Raw genomic sequence first — 25,593 nt, forward strand, 5'->3', positions numbered from 1 at the left:
ATATTAACATGTATCTCTAGTTTCTATCAGATTAGTAACTGGTCAACACAGAAGCACTTTCACAGTATGTTCTGATTTTAATTCGTCAAGCAATCATCATCTGAGAAATATGAGGACACTTTACTTTTAAAATATTTAATAGGAGATATAAACAAATACTAAACTCAATGTTTAAAAATGTTCACGATAGCTTGTTAAGTGGGTGGGTGATAATGGTATAAATTGTGATCTTCATGTTTAATTTTCTAAAGTGTGATAAAAACAGTGACTATTTTAAAGCCCAACTTACCATACATTGAAAATCCATGGAAAGGGATTACACCTAAAAAAAAAAAAGAAAAGAAAAAAAGTTTCTTTTCAATTAGTATACCCACTGAGTTATTAGGTAAACTTGAGAGGATTAAACTGAAATAGAAAGGTTTCCTATCTTTGCTTCATTTGTTCATGAATGTTAGAAAGACTGAGTGATAGTAACCACCAAAAACAAAAATGCTTTTTAATACCTGTATAAAAACAAACTATAAGTTTTCAAGTAAAAAGTCCAGTTAACTTTCTATTGCTAACACTGAAAAACTAAAACTTTGAATATGTTACAAAAAGAAGACAAAAACAGAACAAAGCATATCAGAACTAAGTTTAAGAACAAATTGTAATGGTCTCAGAAAGTCAATAGATCATGTCTTTCCTGAAACAACTTCATCCTGTATATTAGAACCCAATCTGTTAAAAAGATAAGTGGCTGGCTTATACAAAACAGCTGGGTAACCTCAGGAAAGTCACCGACTTCCTGAGTTTTAGTAACTGCTTGTCATGCACAGGAACTAAGACTGTCTCTGAAATATCATCTAGCTCTAAAATTCTATGTTTAACAATTATGCTTAGAGCAAACACAGAAAAATTTGTGAGATCTAAAGAAAAGTGGACATAGGAGGATCTTCCAGTTTAAGATTCTTCAGCAACGTAAAGGTTTTTTGCTTCTAGAAACTGAAAAAATTCAAAACCAGATTAGGTTCACATTAACAAGTCAACATTCCTAATGTGATAGCCACCAGCTCAAGTTCCAAGGAACACTTAGAATGAGGGTACACGGGACACCTGGGTGGCTCAGAAGGTTAAGAGGCTGCCTTCAGCTCAGGTCATAATCCAGTTCCACATCAGGCTCCTTGCTCAGTAGAAAGCCTGCTTCTCCCTCTGCCTGCTGCTTCCCCTGCTTGTGCACGCTCTCTCTCTCTCTGACAAATAAATAAAACCTTAAAAAAAAAAAAAAGGCTGAGAGCTGAGGGCCCACCCACCATCTTTCTTCAAGTCTCTCTCTCTGTTTATATCTTTGGTTGAGCATCTTTTTTCTACTTATGAATGACTATCTTTTCCTACCTTCCCTCTCAGCTACTTAATTTAGTTTCTTTTACTAATTATAGGCTTTTAGCAAATAATAAAAAAGTCTGTATTTTCTAACTTTTCTAATAAAAATAAAAATAATATAAAATTAAAACAAAATAAAATTGTTGATATCTGAAAATAAACTGAGAGGAAAATGAGTTAATAAATAGTAGACATATTTTGATGCTTTACAGAAATATAAGTACATATTACATCTTTCTAAGTACTGCATCTCAAAGCAAATGGATATTATACAAAATCCCAGTATTCTTACTGCAAAGACCCTTTTTCTTTCCTCTGTTAAACTACTGCAGCAACATTTGAACAAGCAGGGAAAAACAGTCAGAAATGGAGGTGGTACTATTATTATTATTTTCATATTCTACAAATATGTATTAAGGATCTGCTAAGGATAGGAGTACCCTAGTCCAGACAAGACACTTTTAATTAGGAAGCTTATACTGAGTGAATTCATGAACTGCCAGGCAACAAAAAGGGATGCATATATTAAGACGACTTGTGGCCAACTGCACTTCCCCCACATTTCCCCCAAGTTCTGAAATCTATAGCTGCTTTATAAGCAGTTAGGTTATAAACTCTTTGAGGCAAGGGGCACAATTCATACTGTGTATTATCTTCAGCACCCAGCACAGTATCTTCTAGAAATGAGATATAAATTGATGGAAATTTGAGGATTTATAATCAGGTCTTTTAAATAAGATAATAAAATACAACAGAGAACCAAAATAATGATTGCTGGGGCAAGAAAGTAGGGAGTGGGACAGGCAAATGGGCAAAGGGGAGTGGGGAAAATAGGTTTCCAGTTATGGAATGAATAAGTTAGGGGCCAAAAGGCACAGTATAGGGAATACAGTCAGTGGTACTGAAGTCGTGCTCTACAGTGACAGGCCTCACTGTACTTGTGGGTGAGCACAGCATAATGTGTAGACCTATCCAATCAGCATGTTGGCCATCTGAAACTAATGTAACATTGTGTGTCAATGATATGCAAATAAAAAAAATTAAAAAGTGAAAAAACATTAAGGCGTAAGATTCACTTACGAATAAGTAACTAACATGTAGGATAAGATGCTCTCAAAAACTCAGGGTTGAAATTAGAAATGGCCAATGAAGTCATACAGACATGAGTATGAATGAATTCTATGTGACTCCAGGCAAGTGACACCATCTGAGTCTCTATTTTCATTTTTGAAAATGGAGATAAACAAGACCAACTTCACCAAGTTGTATAAAGCACACGTGAGTTAATGTCCTCAAAGTGCAAGAGTCCACTATTTAGGACACAGCAGATGCTCCACAACTATAACTATTTTACGCTTTCAGAAGGGACAGCACCACTTTTAAGTATCAGCTTAAATCTAAGAAAATCTTTTTTTGGTGAGTATTAGGTAAGATTAACCAGGGCTTACAATTCCAAAAAAAAGGGTGCACAGTCTGCTCTGTTGAGGAAGGACAAAGTGAAATTCTGGCCAACAAAAGTAGAAGGCATAAGAAGCAGTGACGAATCCATTAACACTCTCAGGCACATATGGCCTAAAACGTTTCTTTGATCTCAGAGGTTGTCATGTTCTTGGCCAGTTTTCCAAAATCCTTTCCTTTGCCTCTCATCACTTCAGCCTTTCAAGGGTCAAGTTTCATACACGTGGCCATCATCCAAGAGTGTACTTCTAACAGGCGTCAGGATGCTTGGGACACCATCTCTTCCCTGGCCTTAGAGTTCTGCAAGTCTGCCATAACTGATTATTTTAAGATACTAGGCTTTGTCTATCTAAAGAAAGTCTAAAATATGAACTGCCTGTCCCATTCAATAGGAATAACTTTATAAAAAAGTAATGGTTTCATGGGCCTTTGACATAGCTCAGAATGGTAAGCATGGTCAACAAAAATAAATCTTGAACTAAATAAGATATAAATAGTAAATATGACTCAGAAAATACACCGAATATTAAAATGCTTTGCACTTACTAAATATTTTCTCTTCATTTCCTCACTGTCTCTGTTAATACTCAGCATTTATAGTTGTGTCACAGATCTCACCTCTTACTCAATTTGATATCATTCCAAAGTTTTACACTCTTTCATTTGGGATTACTTAGTACAGTTTATTGTATTCATTTCTGGAAATAATAATTTCCTTTGGTTATCCTCATTCTACACATAGTGAACAGGTAAATAAATAAAAATAAATCCAAATAAATTTTGGATTATGAGATGTTTTTTATTTAATTCATAAAGATGACAAAGTACATTGCTATTTATAGACTTGACACTTGTAAGAGGATTTTTTAAAAGATCTTATTTATTTATTTGACAGAGATCACAAGCAGGCAGAGAGTCAGGCAGAGAGAGAGAGAGGGGGAAGCAGGCTCCCTGCCAAGCAGAGAGCCTGATGAGGAGCTTGATCCCAGGCCCCTGAGATCATAACCCGAGCTGAAGGCAGAGGCTCAACCCACTGAGCCACCCAGGCGCCCCAACACTTGTAAGAGGATTTAAAATGACATATTTTCACTATGTTTTCCAAGAGCCTTTCCTAATCTTTGTTTTGAGGGGCTATCCTGTGTACTGCAGAATGTTTAACCACATCCCTGGCCTCTACACCTGAGATACTGGTAAAACCCCTCTTTCCTCTGGCTCTGACAACCAAAAGTGTCCACAGATATTGGCCAATGTTTCCTGGGGCATGGAAGGTGGGACATGGAATTACCCTTGGTTGATAACCACTGATCGAGAGTCCCCAAACTCCTCTGCTTAATGTTCACTAGCAACTAATTATTTTCTCTTTTCTTGTAGGAAACAAATGGTATTAGCAAATTGTAGTGTCTGTTTACCCAAGTCTCAAAAATCTATGTGTATTTCTCTTGTTAAGTCTTGTCCTTTGCTTCTATTTTTGTTCTCCATATTCTTCAATATTCACTCCCTCATTCATTTGCTCTCTCATTCAACGATGTCTACTGAGCAATGAGTGACTTTATGACATGCACGATTCTATAATATAAATAATATAAATATAATACATAAATATAATATAATACAATATAAATATGTTGGTCCTCAAAAGGTCCGTGTTCTCTTGGAGTTTACATTAGAGTGATACTTCTATTCCACACAGTAGTTAGGATGATTTTGGAACTGGAGAAGAGATATCACTGCGAATAGTAGAGTAGGGGACTCCAAAACTCTGTCCTTCTGTAAGGTGATGGCTAGAACTATTAGATCAACTTTTTTTGAGTTCTGGAATCAATAATAATAATAAACCTCACAATCAAGGAAATGCTTAATAAAAGAAAGAGAAGCTGAATTTTGGAAAGAGAGCATTGTGGTATTTTAATTTATCTGTCTACCATCGTCCATTGTCCAGTTTGGTGGCAATTATGAAGATACAGCTCCCCATGTTCCCGAGGCAGTTTGCTGGTCCCAGAGTGGACAATATGGATCTTCAATCAAAAAACTGTGGTTGTGTATCTTGACCTGTCTAGTAGGTTCTAGTAGGTACCTGAGGGACTGGGCTTAAGTGGCCTACCCACCATCAAAAGCCTATAAGTGCAATTATACTCGCTACAGCTCCCTCGGGTGGGGCAAGCCATACAGACCGGCAACCCTGGGAAGGAAGAAGCTAGGGAAGGAAGAGGCTGGGAAAATCTCCTTTCTATTCAGGGGAATCTAGAAAGAACCTAAGAAGCACTTCAGCTTTCACTTCTGCCAGACTCCTGCGCTCTGTGCAGGCAGCAAGCACAGGCTAAGGTAGAACCACAAATGGCCTGGCCTTGAAAGAATACCTCAACGCAGAGCCAGGCTATATAGCCTGGGGTAATTTTTTTCTTTTGCTGTCAGATATTTAAGGAAATCTCTATCAAATTATCAGCTGACCACTAAGCTAATGAACAGAGACTTCAGTGGGCACTCCCTACAAAAAACACAATCCTGACAAAAGCAGTTTAGAAAAGTCATGAAACCATTAACTAGTGCACAACAAACAACAGCAGATTTTGGGGAGGGGAGACAATCCGATTCCTAGTTACCACACTATAATAGTCAAGAGATCTAGTTATCAACAAAAAAGTTACCAGGTGTGCAAAGAAATAAGAAAGTATGGCCTAAGGGGATCAAGAGTACACTTAAATCGTGACGAACACTGAGAAAGGTACGGAAGTGCTGAACCACCATATTGTACACCTGAACTAATACAACACTGCACGTTAACTAACTGGAATTAAAGTTTTTAAAAAGGATAGCTCATTCATAGGAAACAAGGAATTAACAGAAACTGTCTCTGAGGAATCAGCCCAGACACTGGACTTACTAGACAAAATTTTCAATCAGTGGTCTCCCTAGCCGATCTGGTCCCTAAGTCTCCTACCTCACCCTGTACCAGGTTATGTTTTGTTCACTGTCACCAGCTCTGCAGATCATCTTATTCTTCAAAGCATCAGGTACATGTCTGTCATAGGCCCTTCACCAGGCTGTTTATTCTCTTCGGAATGTTCTGCCTCTTTGCACAGCCCAGTCTGCATATTTGGTCACTGTTCATATTCTACCTCCTCAGAAGTACTTTTCTGATCACCTGACCTAAAATAGCCATGCCCCCCACTATCAATTTTTGTTCCCCTTTATTGTTCATGTCCTCTCTGAAATTATTTTCATTAGCTATTTATTTACTTATTTATTGTTTGTCTCCCTCAATAGAATGTAAGCTCCTTGATAGCAGGTGCTCAGGTTATGACTGCAGCTCACCCAGCTAGAATAGAAAAGAAAGCCAGAGAAGGACTAAAGTATTTAATGAATACAGTTATATAAAGTGAACAAAAAATAAAAACGAGAAGCTTATGTAATTCCTGTGAAGAGTCTCCTCAGCTCAGAAATTTTACTCACCAGTTGTTTAGTGAATCTACTACAGAAAAGCCTGTCCACTAACAAGGCCTCAAATGAGGTGAGAGGGTAATGTCCAATGCCACTATGGCCTGTCATTTCAACCCTAGGAAAGGTGATACAGGGAGGGAGGTGCCCCTGGGTAAGCAACTGTCTGGTCTGGGACAGAGAGTGTGTCAGTGGGCTACAGTCTCTCTGTGTGGACCCCTGAGACCAAGAAAGCCAGGCCAATTCTGGTGGCAGTGGTGGTAGAGGTGTCCTTAAGATTTTATATTTTTAATTTTCTATATTTTATCTATTTATTATTTGAGAGAGAGAGAACATGCAGAGAGGAGAGGCAGAGTGAGGGGAAGAAGCAGGCTCTCTGCTGAGGAGGGAGTCTGATTCGGGGTTCGATCCCAGGACCCCGAGATCACGACTGGAGACAAAGGTGGACACTTAACCAACTGAGCCACCCAGGCACCCCAGAGGTATCCTTAAGATTTTAAAGTATTCCTATCTTTGGCAGAAGAGAGTGAGTAATATAAAATGTTGCCTTGTATTGCCTTGAGGAAAGAATAAAGGGACAGCACACTCACTACTCTTTGTCTCTTCTTATTCTGCAACTTCAGACTCATTGCCCAGAGAGGAGAGTTCTCTCTGATTGTGGTAACATTCTAAAATAACCTGAAAGAAGAGATAATTCTGAAGAATTAAGTTTACGGAAAGCTGTAGGTTTACCCTATTTACCCTATTTAGCAACAAACTACTTTTATTCTGAATGAGTATCTTCTTAGAACCTATTATATACATCTAATTTTTCAGTATGTTTCAATATATTACCCCTTCCTTAGCTTCTGAAAGACACTCTAGTGTACACAGTAACATTTCCCTGAGGCAAAAGGGCATGGTGATGGAGAACACTGCAGTCAAAGGACTTTGAACCCAAAACCCTTTGAAACTCACCAGCTGGACAAGTTGACATGCTATGCCTCAGCTTATCTACAAATAGGAATAATATTAATACCTGCGTCCAAAGGTACCTGCTCTGTAAGCATTCAATGAATGAACATAATCTATGTGCTTAGCACCCTGCCTGGTACACAGTGCTGCTTGGAGAACGCTGGCAGCTGCTGCGGTGGCTACTCTTACTGTTATTACAGCAATATTTTTCCTTGGTGTCTTGAGTTCCTAATAAAAGTCTTAAATTATGATAGCATGCTACACCCCAGTGAGACCTTTTAAAAAGCTTTTACATAAAATGGTCCCAGCCTGATTTTCTGGAGTGCTCTTATGTGCTGGTCTATCGTTTTTCTATTTTCCTTTGTGAAACCTCTGATTTTCATTTCTACTATTGTTAGTCATCTCTCCTATCTCTATCGGCCCCTTTCCATGCTTCTAGTTTTGCAGGGCACCATAAACACTGGAAAACCGAGCTTGCTAGGCATGTGTGTGAAGTAAAAGCTAATATATTTTTTTAAAGATTTATTTATTTATTTGAGGGAGTGCAAGTATAAGCAAGCAAGGGAAGCGGGGGGAGAGGGAGAGAAACCCCAGCTCAGAGCTCAATACAGGGCTCAATCTCACAACCCTGAGACCATGACCTGAGCTGAAACTGAGAGTTGGACACTTAACCGACTATGTTCTAAACTAAGTTGAAAAAGCTCTCCTAGGAATGGAGAGAGGAAGAGCTTGACTCCATGGACACTTCTTTGGGCTCTTCAGAGGTATTTTTCCTTTGATTTCCGGATTCTTGGATAAACATAAAAAGTTGTCTGAAAATTAGGTTTCCGAGGAGTCAGAGGTATAACATAAATAAATGTTAAAATTAAAAATCCTCTAATTTATTTCAATTAAATACTCATTAAACCCCTGTGATGACTAGATGCTGGGGGAACAAAAATTAATATGGCCTTATACCTCAAGGGTTTTGCAATCTAGAAAGGAAGATAAAGCATAAACAAATAATGTCAAGATAATATAATAAGAGGTATCAAAGATTTTCACACTGGATATTATGGGAACCTAAAGAAAGGGTCCTTAACCTAACCTGGGGATGTGGGGAAAGCTTCTGGAAAAGGATTGTGCCTGAGGTGAGCCCTGAGAGCAGGGAAAGAAAGGCTTCTCCATAGATGAGAGCGGAGAGGGAATGAGGCAGAAAGCAGCACAGTGCTCTGACAGTGCACAGGGCTGTGTGTGCGTGTGTGTAGCTAATCATTTGGTATTGCTATCATAAAAGAAAAGTGAGATAGGAAAAGGGGAGATAGAAAGCTAGGAGTCAGACTGAGTAGAGGCCTGAGTCAAAAGAGGTCCTTGAATGCCAGGCTGAGAGGCTTGGACATCTCTTATAAAGAGATGGTAAGCCTGAAGAAAACTTTAAGGAGAAAAATGGCAATTCTGAGATTTTCCTTTTAGATGTAAAACTCAGACAGCACTGTGAATAGTAAAGCAAAGCTAGAAAAGGCTGGAAAAAGACAGACCAGTGAGGTGTCTATTACAATTAATAAGCTAGAGATGGTAAAGCCTGGTTGAAGACAAAGCAGTTACAGTGAAGGAGAGAGAAGGGAGAGGTCCCAGATGCATTTTAAAAGTAAAATGGGATGGCTCTGGTGACTTACTAGATGAGGGGATGCAAGACTGAGAGGAGTAAAGGATGACCACCTGGCATTTGGCCTTGAATGACTGGTTAGATGAGAGTACAACGAACTGAGAGAGAAAAAGCACAGTTTTGTTTCATTCTTAATTTCATCTTGTTTTTAACCTTTTTTTTTTTTTTTGAATAGTGGGTAGAGGAAGAGAAATGAATGAGTTCATATTGAGATATGTTAAGCTTGAGTTAATTATTTTAGAGGTGAGAACTGCAGATGTAAATTTTAGAGTAATGAACAAACAGAACCAAGAAAGCAGGTAAAAAAGCCTGAGGAAAACATGTGAAAAGAAGAGCAGCAGAATTGGGGTGCGATGGGCCACGGGAGAACACCAGTGCTTCACTTAAGAGGGGCAGAGAAGGATGGCCAGTGGAAGAACCTGAGAGGTCACAGTGACAGGTGCGTGGAGAGATCAGTGCTGTGAATGCCAAGTATGACTTTCACATGGAGAGGTTGACAAAGAAGCAAAATACACCAGTAGCAACTGCGTTTTCTGAGCATTGGCTACTTATTAGTCACTGTGCCCTTTTTATAGATCGTGTCTCTTCTAATCCATGTGCTATCGATGATGCATCTGAAGCTCGGCAAAGTCATACAACTTACCCGAGGTCTCAGGGTGAGCTGGCAGAACTGGGATCTGAACCCACATCTGTTGGATTATAAAGTCCATGTTCTTAACTCTACTGGGTGGACTTCTTCAGGATGCAACTTAAAATTATCAGAAAGAGGAATGTTCTATAGTGCTTTTCCGAAAAGCAGATCTTAAGAAATGTCCAATAATCTCAAAGGAATACTTAATATATAATGAGGTCATTACACATTTGATCAGTTTATACAGTCAAAATAGATTATCTTGGTGATATATTTCTTCAAAAATTTTTAAAGATTTTATTATTTGACAGAGAGAGAGTGTGTGAGAGAGCATAGGCAGAGGAGGGCCAGGGGAGGGGCAAAGGGAGAGGCAGAAGCAGGCCCCCACTGAGCAGAGAGCTTGAGGTAGGGCTCAATCCCAGGACCCTGAGATCATGACTTGAGCAGAAGGCAGATGCTTAACTGACTGAGCCACCCAGGTGCCCATTCAAAATCTTTTTATTTCATAAATACCACACTTGTAAAATTATGAGAATAACAAAGTTTAACACCAGGCAATGCACTCAACTGATTCGAGCACTGTTGCAGGGAAATCAAAAGGAAGGCCCTGGGCCTGGATGCCTCAGCTGGTGAAACATCTGTCTTTGGCTCAGGTCATGATCCTGGAGTCCTAGGATCAAGACTACATAGGGCTCCCTGCTAAGTGGGGAGTCTGCTTCTTCCTCTGCCTGCCACGCCACGCCCCCTGCTTGCGCTCTCTGTGTCAAATAAGTACATGAAAGCTTAAAAAAAAGCAAGGCCGTGGATGGCCCAGTCAGTGTCCTGCAGAAGAAAATGAAGCACCCTAGACCTAAGTCTGATCAGCTTTCTCACAAACATCACTACTGGTTTCAAGGAAAGCCAGATAGGGTGTGCACAGGTTAGCACAAACCTACCACAAACATGGGAAAAATTTGCTAAAATAGATATTCTTTTTTTTCTTTTCCTTTTTTTCTAAGAGATATTCTATAAAAGGTTTACTTTAGATAATAAATGATCCATCTCAACATAGACAAGGTCACATTTGTTACAAAAGTTGCAATTTTCCTATTTCCCACTAGAGGAAGCAATGGTATTACTCTTACCATTTGGTGGATAAAAGACTGCATATTCTTCTAGTCCTAGTTTTCCTGCAAGAAAAACCATAGAAAGTTTCAATATGATTAAAATAAATCTTTAAAAAACAACTAATTTTGTGGATGTACTCATAATGGTGTTTTGAAAACTACTAGAGTTACCAGCTCCTTTGACTTCGTTTCAGGATATGGAATTAATTTGAAAATCTACCAGCTAATCTTTTTTTTTTTTTTTTTTTTTATTTTTTTTTTTAAAGATTTTATTTATTTGACAGACAGGGATCACAAGTAGGCAGAGAGGCAGGCAGAGAGAGAGGGGGGAAGCAGGCTCACTGCTTAGCAGAGAGCCTGATGCGGGGCTCGATCCCAGGACCCTGAGATCATGACCTGAGCCGAAGGCAGAGGCTTAACCCTCTGAGCCACCCAGGCGCCCCTCTACCAGCTAATCTTTTGATATTAGCAAATCTTTTCCTCAAAGTCAACAGTATAAACTTAAGTATGAGCAACTGATACAAAGTAATTAAAATAAAAACTGCTTTCAACTTCCTTAAGAACTTAAGAAGAGAAGCATCAATTTAGAAGCATAGACTTGTTTTGCTAACTATAAATAATTCTAATCTATTCATTAAATAAGTCCTAAGCCTCACAATGCCTCATTAGCTTACATGCTTTTGGAATGTACTGAAGAGTTAAAAATTAAATGTCTTAAACCATATAGTGGTAATATTTTCTGAATCTTAAAATGGTTTATGTGGTCCAAGAATGAGGCTAAATATTGGGAATCAGGATTGTTTCAGAAAATTAAAGTAATTTCACCATAATCAAACATTTAAAAGTAGTTTTAAAAAATAGCTTTCCCTCAAAAAAAAACCAACCAAAATCAAAACTAGCTTTCCCTCAACTCTTAAGGTTCTGAGTTTTTTCCTGCTTTCCACTGAATATGTTAAAGTAGCTTTTATCTTGACAGTCCCCCCCCCCCCCTTATACCTTTGAGTCTATTGACTAGTCTCATGCATTCTTGTACTTGGCTTTATGGTAAGCTTTTAGTGGGAAAAAAAAAAAAGAAAGAAAAAAAATTTTTTTTTTTGAGAGTGGTGACAGAGAGGAGAAAAGAATAAGGAGTATGAACAACTTAGGTTAGGGTGGAGATAACAAAGATAACAAAGACTGAGCTTGTGAGTAAGGAAAGATTGGAATAATGAAAAGTGGATGTGTGAGAGAGAGAGGGAGAGATATGGATGGTACAGAACGCCAGCTGGACATTAAATATAGAGCTAGGTGAAAACCCTTGTAAATTTCTCAGTGGTAAGAGACTGGGAGCATCTGTTGTTCTACTGGAGTGACTCTGGTGAACTTCTGGATGAGGACTGGTCACCAGAAAGATCAAGTAATTATTAGAACCTTGAAATTTTCAGCTCCGTCTGCCATTTTCCAGAGAGGTAGACAAGTGCTGGAAATGAGGTCAATAACTGCTCATGCCCACCCCAGGAAGCCACCACAAAATCCCAGTAATAAGGCATTCAGAGAGGTTCCAGGTAGGCAGACACACAATCACTGGGAGGATGACACACCACCTGCCCACGGGAGCAGAAGCGCCTATGCTCTGGACACTCCCAGACCTTGTCCTATGTATGTCTTCATCTGGCTGTTCATCTGTGTCCTTTATCATGCTTTTTTAAAAACTGGCAAATGGACATGTTTTCCTCGGTTCTGTGAGCCCCTCTAGAAAATTAATTGAATTCAAAAAGCAAGTTGTTGGACACCCCCCACGCCCCCAATCTACAGCCAACTGGTCAGAAGGACAGCAGGTTATGTAGACCTGTCCTAGGGCAGGGACTATAGTAATCAGGTTAGACAGACTTGGGAGATACAGGAGAAATAGTTTCTTTCTTTATGGGAACAGCAGAACCATCATACACAATGGGGTTATAAGCTCTCAGTGTTGGGTGTTCACCACTTAATAAAAAGAAATTGGTAAAGGCTTCCAGCTGAAATCAGATCTGTTGTCAGGTGACAGCAAGATATTGAAATAGCAATATCTTGTAGGCAGCTAGTGATAAAGAAGAGTAGAAAGCCCTCAAATAGAAATTAGAGAGCTAATAGCATATAAATTACATCAAAATTTAAGGGTGGTAGACCATTCCAAGGGAAGGGATAAAGAAGGGAGAAAAGGAAGTAGAAAAAGCAAATTTGTGTGATAAACTCATAATTAGGAGGGAAAGTCAACAGATATGACAAAAACACCAACGGAGGAGAAAGAGGCAGGAAAGATAAAAGAGGCAACTCTAAGTGCTGCTTCTGGGAACCACTTGCTTGTGATTGTGATGAGTTGCTTGTGCCCTGATTTGAGTAGGAGTGAAAGCACGGTTAAAATAATCTGAGAGAAATCTTAAGTACTTTACAATAAAAAATTCAACAACACCAACAAATGTTATAAAATATAACAGACTTGGTATGACTTTGTATATCTTAAAGAATACTCCCTTAATGTAACTAAAATTTTACCTCTTATGTATTCAACAACACCAATAAAAGCTATAAAATGTAACAGTCTTGGTATGATTTTGTAAGTCTTAGAGAATACTCCCTTCATGTAACTAAAATTTTAACTAAAAATTTTACCTCTTATGTATGATTTCGGTGGTGAAGCACTGTTGTACGCAAAATGACCCAACACAGATGTGTCCCGGGAAAAACAAAGTAATACCTGGGTACAATAGTGTAAGAAACAAACAATTAAGCACTGTTTTATAACAGGTAATTTATTGCTATTTCCCTCTTAGGAAGAGCAGGATGGAATCTTTCCAGTTCAGTGTGGTATCTGGAAATGGGAGGAGCGCCCTCTATTGGTACACTTATGCTAAGTGTTTTAGTGGATGCTAATGTGATTTTTCACTCAAAGTTGACCCAAAGATTTCTCACTGTTAGCCTTGAACAATAGCAGATAATGTATGGCACTAAATACCATTTGGTTCTTTTATTGTTTTCTATCTGGAAATGAGAAACAGCTGGGAGAAATTTAACCCAGTAACAAATGTGTAGCGGGGACCCTAGTTAACTAGAGTGGCACAGAGTCATTTGGGAAGTGCAGGAAACTGGACCTAGAGTCTTCGCAGGAATGCAGCAGCTGGCAGTTGGGCATGTCAGGGTACAAGGGAAGGCAACTCATGGCATCTAGAAGGGAAGGCAGCTGGAGAACAAGTGGCAGCCCAATACAGGTTAGTAGCTGGTTGTTCTGCCCAGCAGTTGGAGTGTGGCATCTGCCTGGAGATGAAAACAGGAAGGGCAGAAAGTCAGAATCAAGGATATTCTTAGGAGGAACTGGGTTGCTGACATCAGCTTAGAATCTTGGGGCAAAAGGTTGATCCCAAGGTGAACGGTGACAGGAAATCTGGGTCCTGGTATTGGAAGACCTGGGATTCAAAAGATATTACTGAGAAAAGAATTGGAAATGCCAGGAGAAAGGCAGAAATCCAGTTAATAGAATAGGGGCACAAGGTCAGGGTTGGACTAGCCGCAGGAGCCAATAAAGAAACTGTAGATCCAAGGCATAAGAACGGAGCCCAGCTTTAGAAAAAAATAGATAAGGAGATTGCACATCAGTGAGGCCTGATGGTGAAATGTATACCAGCCACTACCACTGATTTGTTTTTATTGTATTTTAAAACATTATACAAGGAATACATGGTTATGGTAAAAATTAGAAGTACAGATCATCAAATACCCCTAAGCCCAGCTGTGTTAACATTCTGATGTATATCCTTTCAGACTGCTCTCATATGTACATCCATTTTTCAAGCAGAATTATGTATGCAATTCTACAATCCATTTTTCTCAATAATATAAATATTCTCTGCTCATATTTTTAATGTTGCAGAAAATGTGTCACTATATGGATAAACAATAGTTTATTTAACCTTTTATTGTTGAACATTTAATTTTTCCACTTTTCCCAGCTGTAACAATGCTGCAATAAACCTCCCTATAGTTAAATATTTATGTACAGCTTTATTTAACTTCCTAAAACTGGACTAGCTGTCTGGTGAAAGCAATGGGCATTTTATTTTATTGTTATTATTTTTTAAAGATTTATTTATTTATTTGACAGACAGAGATTAAATTTATTCTCTCACAGTCCTAGAGACCAGAGATCCAAAATCAAGGTATTGTTAGGGCCACACTCCCTCTGAAGCTACTGGGGGAAAATCCTCTCTTGTCTCCTCCACCAGTTTCTGGTGTCTCCAGGTGTTCCTTGGCTTGAAACTGTACAACTCTAACCTCTGCCTCTGAATTCACACATTCTTCTCTTCTTTCTCCTCTAGGTCTCTCTTTTTTGTTGAAGTATAGTTGACATACAATGTTATATTAGTTTCAGGTGTATAATATGGTGATTTCACAATTCCAAACATTATGCAATATTCACCTTGTTAAGTGTACTTACCTTCTATCACCACACAAAGTTATTATACTACTACTGACTATAACCCTTATGCTCTACTTTTAATCCCTGTGACTTATTTATTATACAACTGGAAGTTTTCACCTATTTTGCCTATCCTCCCACCTCTCTCCTGTCTGGCAACCACCAGATTGTTCTCTGTATTTATAACTCAGTTTTTGTTTTTCGCTCATTCATTTGTTTTGTTTTCGTAGTTCCACATATATAAAAGGGTGTGGTATATAAATACAATGGAATATTACTCAGCCATAAAAGAGTGAAATCTTGCCATTTGTATAGCATTTCTGATAAATTCATTTTGTGTTAAAATCATTACCTATCTGGAATTTGTTTTGACACTGCACTGCTAGAGTTCTAATTAGAATTTGAACTCTACCACTTACTAGTTGTGTGGCATTGGGAAGTTACTAGATTTCGTGGTGTTTCAGTTTCCTCACATGCAATATGCATACCATAAGATCTACATCAAAGGCTATTGTAGGGCTTAATTAATATACATAAAGTGTGTTGGGGTGCCAGAGTGGCACAGTCAGTTGAGTATCTGACTCTTGATTTTGTCTCAGTTCATGATCTCAGGGTCATGATCTCAAGTCCTGTGTCAGGGGGAGTCTGAGAGTCTCTCTCCCTCTCCTTGACACCCCCCCGCCCCGCTTGTGCTGTCTCTCTCTCTCTCTAAAACAAACAAATCTTTTTAAAAAAAGTGTGCAGAACAGTGCCTAGCACACGGTGAATATCATCAAGATGTTAGCTAGTATTACTACTACTATTACTTTAATTTTAATCTATATTCTGTATTTCCCCACCCACTAGTATATTTTACTTGGTTTTTATTTATACGGCTCAAGACTGTCATGTTTCTTCAAATTTAAATTTTCCTTATCCCCATTTCTGGAAAATTCTCAGCCAGTATCTTTTTGGATGATGCCTTTACTCCATTCTCTGTTCACTTCTACTTGACTTCTGTAAGATGTGACTGAGCTACACTTACTTGACTTATTTAATTACTTTTATTCTGTGCTCCATTCTGAATGATTTCTTTTCTTTTCTTTTTTTTAAAGATTTTATTTATTTATTTGACAGAGAGAGATCACAAGTAGGCAGAGAGACAGGCAGAGAGAGAGGGGGAAGCAGGCTCCCGGCTGAGCAGAGAGTCCGACGTGGGGCTCGATCCCAGGATCCTGGGATCATGACCTGAGCCGAAAGCAGATGCCTTAACCCACTGAGCCACTCAGGCGCCCCTCTGAATGATTTCTATAGATGTTATCTTTTAAAATCAGTTCACTAATTCTTTCCTTCTGTTTCTACTATGCCCTGGACACTCTTCTAGGTGCCTGGTGTTTGGGATATAACAAAGGAAACAAGCAAACAAATTAAAAAAAAAAAAAAAAAAAACCTCTCTGTGGAGCTTAATTATGGTGGGAGTAATAAATAGCAAACATAACAAATAACTACATGATATGGTATTTTAGGTTGTAGGTGTTATGGAAACACAGTAAACGGGAAATGGGAAAGGGTTGCCATTTAAGAGCAAGGGCTCAGAACTTTCTCATACTGTTGGTGAGAATGCAAGCGGGGGTAGCCACTCTAGAAAATAGTATGGAGGTTGCGCAAAAAGTTGAAAATAGGGCTACCCTATGACCCAGCAATTGCACGACTGGATATTTACCCCAAAAATACAAATGCAGTCATCTGAAGGGGCATCTGCATCCCTATGTTTATAGCAGCAATGTCCACAATAGCCGAATTATGGAAAGAACCCACCAGGTGTCCATCAACAGATGAATGGATATATATATTATTCATACACACACACACACACACACACACACACACGCACAATCTCCACATGATGGTATACTACTCAGCCATCAAAAGAATGAAATCTTACCATTTGCAATGATGTGAATGGAACTAGAGGGTATTATGATAAGTGAAATAAGTCAATCAGAGAAAGACAGTTATCATATATTCTCACTGATAAGTGGAATTTAAGAAACAAAACAGAGGATCTAGGGAAACTGAGGGAAAAATAAAAGAAGACAAAACCAGAGAGGGAGACAAACTATAAGAGACTCACAATCATAGGAAATAAACTGAGGGTTGCTCAACGAGACAGGGATGGAGGGATGGGGTAACTGGGTGATGGACATTAAGGAGTGCAAGTGATGTAAGGTGCACTGGATATTATATAAGACTGATGAATCATAGGCCTGCTGAAATCAGTAATATATTATATGTTAATTAAATTTAAATTAAAAATGTCTAAATGTTAAAACAAAACAAAACAAAAACAGAGTGCTCAGGGTAGAAATCATTGAGAAGACAACTTTTTTTTTTTAAGTTCAGTTAGCCAACATATAGTATATCATAAGTATTTGTTGTAGTGCTCAATGATTCATTAGTTGTATATAGATAACATCTAATCAAAGACTTGAAAGGACTTGAGAAAGTTAACATACAGATATCCAGGGGTAGAGCATTCCAGGCAGAAGAGTCAACAATCTAAAAGCTGCTAAGGCTGGACAATGCCTGATATGTGAGAGGAACACCATGAATACAACTGTGGCTGGAGCAGATGAGTGGGAAGAGATATGTGAGAAAAGTAAAGAGAGACGGAATTATGCAAGGCATTGCAGGCCACTGTCAGGATACTGGCTTTCATTGTAAGTGAAATGGAGAGCCACTGCAGGCAGGGTTTTCAGCAGAGGAGTATAATGATCTAACTGATATTTTATAAGGATCACTCTAGCCACTGTGAATAAATTGGCCATGGGGGTGGGGCAGGGGCAGAAGGAAGGAGACCCTTTAGGAAACTACTGATAATAGCCTGGACTAAGGGGGTAGCAGTGTGTGCTGGGCACTGGGATGTGCCCCCCAGATTCTCTTTAGGAATAAAGGAATTCGCTGCTAGTGGTGCTGAAACAGACGATCCTCAACTACCCTCAGCAGTCAGCTCCTTTCAGGGAATGCCTCTGCTCAAGAGAGCTATTTTGTTCAAGGATCATGCCCCTTTCCTGGAATGGCCTGCATCCGATGACAACTGATACTTGGCAAAAAGGTCTAAACTTGCTGCCCCCATCTCAGGATTAGCTGAGGCTTCCATTTATACTGTATTGCAACTAGACTTCTTCCTCTGCTCAATCCTGCTTTATTCATTGCCATTCTACAGGTGTTGATCGTAAGAGCACTCTGTAATAAATCTTTGGCATGCTAATCTCAATTTGGGTCTCCTTCCCTGGGAACTCATCTTGCAACAGAGTGAAAGTGGGAAAAAATGGTCAAATTCTAAATATAATGTCAGAAAAATAGGAATCAAGAATAATGCCAAGTGGAAGGATGTTTGATTTGAATAAGTGTAAAATGGGGTTACCATTAAGTGAGATAGGGAGAGCTGAGTGGAACAATTTTGGGAATGATTTCAGGGCTTCAGTTTTCAACGTACTGTATTTCAGGTATCTGCAAAATACCTAAATGAGGTATTGAATAGGCAGTTGGAGATACCAGTCTGGAGTATGGGAGAGAAGTTTGGACTCAAGGTATGAATTTAGAAGTTATCAACATACAGATGATAATGAAAGTCACAAGATAGTTGAGCTTGGTGAAATCAGCAAGTGAGTAGGTATTACTAGAGAAAAGATCAAGAACTGAGACCTGGGACACTTTAACCAAAGATATGAGGGAGAAGGGAAGGAACCAGTCTTGGAGGTTGAGGAGTAACCAAGAGAGGTGAATTTCCCATGATGCTAATGAAGGGTCTCTTTAGGACCTCTCATTTGGATGGGTCCCTTTGAGTGCTGGGAACTGCTGGGAGGTGTAGTGTCCTCTAAGTAAGGAGGGCAAGTCAGGATGTGACCAGAAAACATTTCTAAGTATGCATTTCTAGTAAACTGCCTAATAAGATCTCAGAAAAAGGGGACCTGACACTCTAACTGTTCTAATAATTAGTTATGATTTTCCCTCTTCTTCTAAACCATTACGCATGTGCTTACCTAATTACAATTTATTTGTAATATATTTTCTATCTTTAAAGGGTTTCCCAAATTATATAAACTTTAGTTCCCAAAATGCTAGATTTGCCTCTGGTGACCAGTAAAGTAAGAGAAGAACCAAAAACAGTGTAGTGTCTTAAAAGCCAAATGAAGAAAGGGCACAATTAGGTCAAATGCTGTTGAGAGATCAATTTAGAAGAGGAATGGCCATTGGTCATTAGAATTAGTTATTGGGGACCTTCAAAAAAGCTGTTTCAGCTCAGAAGGTAGAACACCATATACAGTGTTCAGTATCTGACTTTTTTTTAACTTAATAATGAATTTTAGAGATCCTTTCATACCAGTACATATGAATATATTGCTGCTTTATATAAAGCTACTTCATTTTAAGAGCTGTACTGTATTTCATTATAGATATATACCATAATTTAATGGGTTAGTCACCAATAAATGAACATTTAATAAATTTTCAACTTTATGCTATTTCTGGCAGAGCCAAAATAATTTGCCTTTTACTGTGTCATTTTCACATATATATGAGTATCTCTGTAGGACAAATAGATAGAAATAGAACTGTCCAGAGGATAGGTGCATTGAAAACTGTGATGAACTGTCATAAAAGGTTATGTAGTCACATTATTTGGTATCTTCTATCCAGAATTTCTTTATATTTACAGTGTGAGTGAACTCAGTCTCTTTGTCATCCAACTCTTTATTTTCCACTGTATATTCTAACTGATTACTTCTCATTTTTAAAAGAGTAAATAATTTTAATATTTTTTTGGGTAAACACATATTTTACTGAATTATTTTATTAGTTCTAATAGCTTTCAGTTAATTCCTTTGAATTTTTATGTATCTATACTTGATAATAATTTTATATTTTTTCTAATATCTGTAACTCTAATTTATTTTTCTTATCTTGTTCATTGGCTAGAAATTCCAAAATGATTCATGCTCTTTCTTTGCTTTAGTGGGAATATCTTTAGTATTTCAACCTTAAGTAACATTAACTTATGTTAAGATGGCAAAGGTTGGTTTCACACAGATCATGAAAAATACTTCCATTCTTTTATATAAAGATTACAGAAAAAAAGGATGTTAAGTGCATAACAGTGTATATATACTTAACACTACCAAACTGTACAGTTAGAAATGGTTAAGATAGTAAATTTTATGTTGTGTTTTTAATAAAAATGTAATAAAATAGTTGTTACTAAATACAGTTTCAAATATGTTTTGGGCATCTATTGACATAATCATATCTTTTTTGTTGAGATATAATTAACTCATAGTAATATTATAACAGTTTCAGGTATACAGCATAATGAGTCAGTATTTGTATATACTGTAAAATGATCATAATTATATAATTTTTATTTTTAGACCTATAATTGTGATGAATATCTGCCAATAATTTAGTAAAATCACTAAGTTCTAAAAAATCCCAAATCTATAAAATTTTATCAAATCAGTAAATAACATTAATCCCTTCTCCTGTCAAACTTTCCTGTACTACCATGGTAGATAAAATAATGCTTCCCCAAGAAACACCCACATCTTAATCTCAACTTGGGGCTTGGTCCCAGGACCCCAATATCATGACCTGAGCCAAAGGCAGATGCTTAATCAACTGAGCCACCTGGGTGCCCCTTAAGTATTTTTTTTTTTTAAGATTTCTTTCTATTTATTTTTGAGAGAGAAAGGGAGTGTGTGCACGCGTAAGTGGGGGGAGGTGTGGAGGGAGAGGAAGAGAGATAATCTCAAGCCTACTCCAAGCTGAGAGTGGAGCCCAATGTGGGGCTCCATCCCACAACCCTGAGATCAGGACCTGAGCTGTCACTAAGAGACGGATGCTCAACTGATTGAACCACCCAAGTATCCCAGGAAGGGATTATTCTAGATTATTTTGTTAGGTCCAACATAACCACAAGGATCCTTGTAAATGAAGGAAAGAGGGAACAGGGTCAGAATCAGAGAAATCTGAAGATACTATCTGTTAGCTTTGAAGATGGAGAAAGGGACCATGAGCCAAGAAATACAGGTTTATCTTAAAAGCTGGAAAAGGCAAGGGAATGTATTCTCCTTCAGAGCCTGTAAAAGGAACACAACTCTGACAACACTTTGATTTTAGCTCACTAAATCTCATTTTAAACTTCTGATCTTCAGAACTGTAAGAAAATATACTTGTTTTAAGCCACTAAATTTGTGGTAATTTGTTACAAAAGCAATAACAAAATAATACAATTAATATAACTAATACAGTAACATGGCTACTATAATAATAAACCAATGCAACCAATAATAAATTAATATAATTAAAGTAAAATAATGTCAAAGGAAAATATACTTAATCTTTCTAGCATTGCCTGGAAAGAAAACAATTTCTAAAGAAATGTTCATATTAATTATCCCTTAGCAGCTGGTGGGAACATACTAATGTTAGGAAAAGATCTGTGCTTAAATATAAGCACAGATATAAGCCCTGAGTCTCTGTTGCCTTAGAGAAGACAAGATATCTGAGACCGCTCTAGAGAGAATCCTGGTGACTGTAAGGTGATAATGCCAGAGGTGGTATGTCAGACATTATGTTCTGATGGGCCACCCTAGCATACAAGCAAAGATCTGCCAACTTCCATTCTAACCCGGGTTGTTTTAGCTTCTGAGATTCCAAATTTGTATCTGTAAGGAAGTAACAGTTCAGTTGTAAATTTGCTATAAAATTTTGTGATTATATAAAGACAACAATTTCAATTAACCAGACACTAACTAGCAAATTAACTAGGAAGTTTAACTTTGATTACTTACTAATTAAGTGAAAACTGAACTTTATGAGGATAAGGCTATACATGGTAATGATTTACTTTATGTAGGAGAGCTGTAAGAAACTGCATTGTGATTCCCAGCTATTGTTTATACAGCAGAATTACATCTAAAATGTCCACATATAGCTATAAAAGATTTACTTGAGCCTATAGTTTTCTTCAGTCTCTTGAATACATATATATGGTGAATGTTTCTAAGAAATAAGTTATTTATGTAATAAAAAGCACATAAGGAGCAATTGATATCAATTAGAAATCACTTTAACTTAGAATTATTACACAATTTTTTTCATTTGCAGCTTTTGCATTTTTATTCAAACCAACTTAGAGAATTTTAAACGATAAATTTTCAAAAAAGATTCTTTAAAACACTCTTCATTGATTCAAATTTTCATAAATTAAAGGGCAAAATTTACAAGGACTTTGAAACTGGGCAGCCCTAACTTGGGGTCATGGTAGCTGTACTGAACTTGGGCTCTGAGCCTCTGCTTCTCCACTGGGAAAAACGTGAATAAACCTGCTTTATGGTTTTTGGGTAATTCTTATGGGTTAGAATAACTAATAACATAATATATTATTATGTATAATATATAGCTAATAACATAACTAATTCTTATGGGTAAGAATTAGTTATAAAATATATAAAGTATCTAGAGCAGATCCTGGAACTTAACAGGCAATGCATAAATAAATGACAAAAGGACTGACAATCTCTCTTGCAATGATTGGAGAATACTGGGAGAAAAATAAAATACAAAGTTTTTTTCTGGACTAATTTCTTGCTTAGGTATTGGCTCTCATCTTCTTATCAGATTCTTTTAGAGAAAAACAAACATTTAGAATCTTTCCCTTCTCTGTCTCCCTGGCTTCCAACCTATACATTCTTTCTGTATGACTAATCTGAATTCCTGGAACCACCTAGCTTGTAACTACCAAAAACCTGAAAATCTGGTCATTCTTGAATCTTACATTTCTCGCAACCTGCATATTTAGCCAGTCACCAAAATCTTCCTTTGATAGTTGCTCTTCCTTCCTTCATTCTCCCCTTCCTTCCCTTCCACCTTCCACAAGTATTTATTGAACACATACTGTGTGGCAGGCACTGGTTAAATTTATTGCATGTCACTTGGTAAAATCAATGGGAAAAATAATGCAGACATGAGGGATAATGCACGCACACATGCACAAGTATATACTGGGAGAAGTTTGCTACTTAAATTAGGACCTGAAAGTAGTCAGGAAGAAGTAGTCAGTACTCGGGTAATAAGGCTTTTGGCAGAAGAACAGCTCCTGGGAGCACATAGGTAAGCCTGGAGTTTAAGGGAGAGGTCCAGAAAATGGGGAGTTGTTAGTACATGGGTGATATAAAGATGTGAGAATAGATGAGACCACCAAAGGCAAAGACAAAAAGAAAAAAGAGACCTGAAGACTTATCCTTGGGGTACTCCAGGATAAGACACTCAGAGGAGGAGAAACCAGCCAAGGGGAATGAGAATGCCAGCTAGTAAGACAGAAGAAACCAAAAAGCAAAATATCCTGGAAGAGAAGAGAAGAAAGAGAAGAGATGAGAAGACTGGATGATTCACCAAATGAGATGAGGAAGAGGAGAGATGGAAACTCAACTAATGGGACTCAGCAATGGGAAGTCACTTGTGACTTTAGGGGAATAGCTGGGCAAAAAAAAAAAAAAAGTAATAAAGAAGGATACAAGAGACAACAGGAGGATAGAAATGGAAAACAATACGGATTTTTTTTTTTTTTTTAAGACGTTATTTATTTGAGAGAGAGAAAGAGAGAGCACGAGCACAGGCTGCTTGCTTATGACCTGAATCAAAGGCAGACTTGTAACCCACTGAACCACCTACGTGCCCCAATATCTATGGGTTTTTTAAAAGAAGTTTTGCTGAATAAGAAAACAGAGGAATGGGACTGTAGCTGGAAGGACTAGGGATCAAGAAAGATTCTTGTTTCAGGGTGTCTGGGTAGCTCAGTCAGTTAAGTGCCTGACTTCGTTGACCTCTCAGGGTCCTGGGATTGAGCCCTGTATTGGGCTCTCTGCTCAGTGGGGAGTCTGCGTCTTCCTTTACCTCTGCCCCTCCCCCAGCTCATGCTCACTCTGTCTCTCTCAAATAAATAAATCTTTTAAAAAAAAAGATTTTTGTTTCATTTTATTTTGCTTTGCTTTTTGGATGAGAGGAATAACAGCATATTTGTATACTGAGAGGAGTGACCCAATAGATACGAGAAAATGGACAATAGAAAAACTAACAACTGCACTGTTGCTGAGTACCTCTTTTGAGGTTAGTGGTCATGAACATAAAGCACAGCTGATTATCATGGTTGCATGTTTTTCTCTGGCCACATTCAAAAGCATACTCCTGTCACAGAATTGGTAAAGAATTGTATTTAACCAGGGTTAAGGTTTGGTCAGGTCATTACTACTAGACAGTGGGAGGAAGGCAAGGGAGCTGAACATGTATTCAAGAGGAAGTGATTATAATGATGGATAGATCATGGTACTGACATTTCTTTATTTGTCCTCTCTTGTCTATTCACACAGACCTTGCTCTCTAACAGGTGCTCATTAACACTTACCTGAGCCACTGGAGCTGTTCATTGCTGTGCTAATCTCTCCTCACCAGTCACTGTATGTAAGTGGTTCATGTGCATTTTTGTTTTTTCCATTCTCCTCCTCATTCCTTGCCTTTAAGAACCAGACATTTCTGTTCTGGAGTCACCACTAAACTGTACTACGCCTAGAATTTATGTCTACTTTAACTGTATTTGCATGGAACATTACATAGACTTAGAGCATTTATCAAATTATAACTATGTATTTGCCTTTCCCTTCATTTTCCACTAAAATGTGAGCTTAATAAAATCCTTTTATGTGGCACCAAACACAGTGCCTGTATCAGAACACAATATAATGTGACATGGATACATGAACAAATGATATATGATTGCCCCTCGGCCTTCCTTAAACTCCATTCAATGGCATTAAAATATCTGTAAGTGTAGCATACTCTAATATATCTGTATGGCTGAGTATATGCTAGATAAGCCAAACATAGGATAGAAGATCTGTCACACAAGAGAATGAGTAAATCCCCATGTCTTCCCTTTACTATACAGGGATTCTTCCTTATGGATATTTTATATACTTTGGGCCACAAGTTAACTTTTATAGGTTTTCATGATTTCTTAGAACCCTAAAATGATTAAATTACCCAATTTACTTCTGTGGAATAAGGAGCATCTTCTGTATGAACACATTTTAAAGTTGGCAATTTAAAATTTTCAACATCACAAAGTATTTTTAAGAATTTCATGCAAAATAAAAACTAACTAAATTTTAGAACTAAACTAAACTGAACTAAAAAGTTTACCTCTTACTCGAAGCATTATTTGTATAATAGTGTTGTTGCCTATAAAATTTAGGTAACTAGCATGAGACACTTGGGAACAGTGCCTGGTGTTTCCTTGTAACATAGGCCCAGATTTCCCTTAAAAAGAAAACCTACTGGAGGTTTTCTAATCTATCTATGGACACAGCAATGTCACATGTCATCTAGCTTTGTAGTCTAGTCACAAAACTCAATAAATGGCTTAGGACTCAGGGCATGGCCAGAAACATTAAATTCATTTTATTATCATCAACAATTTCCTCACATAACAGTTATGTAGCTAGACAGTTCTGCCAAAGGAAAGCCTATAATT

At 37.8% G+C, this 25,593-nt stretch overlaps 1 protein-coding gene across 6 annotated transcripts in view; it reads right to left on the reverse strand.

Moving 5' to 3' along the window:
* Positions 1 to 25,593, reverse strand: part of TBC1D19 (TBC1 domain family member 19) — a 165,998-nt gene that overhangs the window by 19,149 nt on the left and 121,256 nt on the right. For all 6 annotated transcript variants that reach the window (XR_014311089.1, XR_014311090.1, XR_014311091.1 and 3 more), the window contains 3 exons: positions 13,223 to 13,307; positions 10,610 to 10,654; positions 290 to 322 (listed from right to left, as the gene is read on the reverse strand). Coding sequence is in view for 3 of the 6 variants with exons in the window: in XM_082728405.1 (XP_082584531.1) it covers positions 290 to 322; positions 10,610 to 10,654; positions 13,223 to 13,307 (163 nt within the window). In the remaining 3 variants the exon portion in view is untranslated. The remainder of the gene's footprint in view (positions 1 to 289; positions 323 to 10,609; positions 10,655 to 13,222; positions 13,308 to 25,593) is intronic.

This window comes from Mustela nivalis (genome assembly GCF_964662115.1).
Source record: "Mustela nivalis genome assembly, chromosome: 4".
NCBI classification, from domain to species: domain Eukaryota; kingdom Metazoa; phylum Chordata; class Mammalia; order Carnivora; family Mustelidae; genus Mustela; species Mustela nivalis.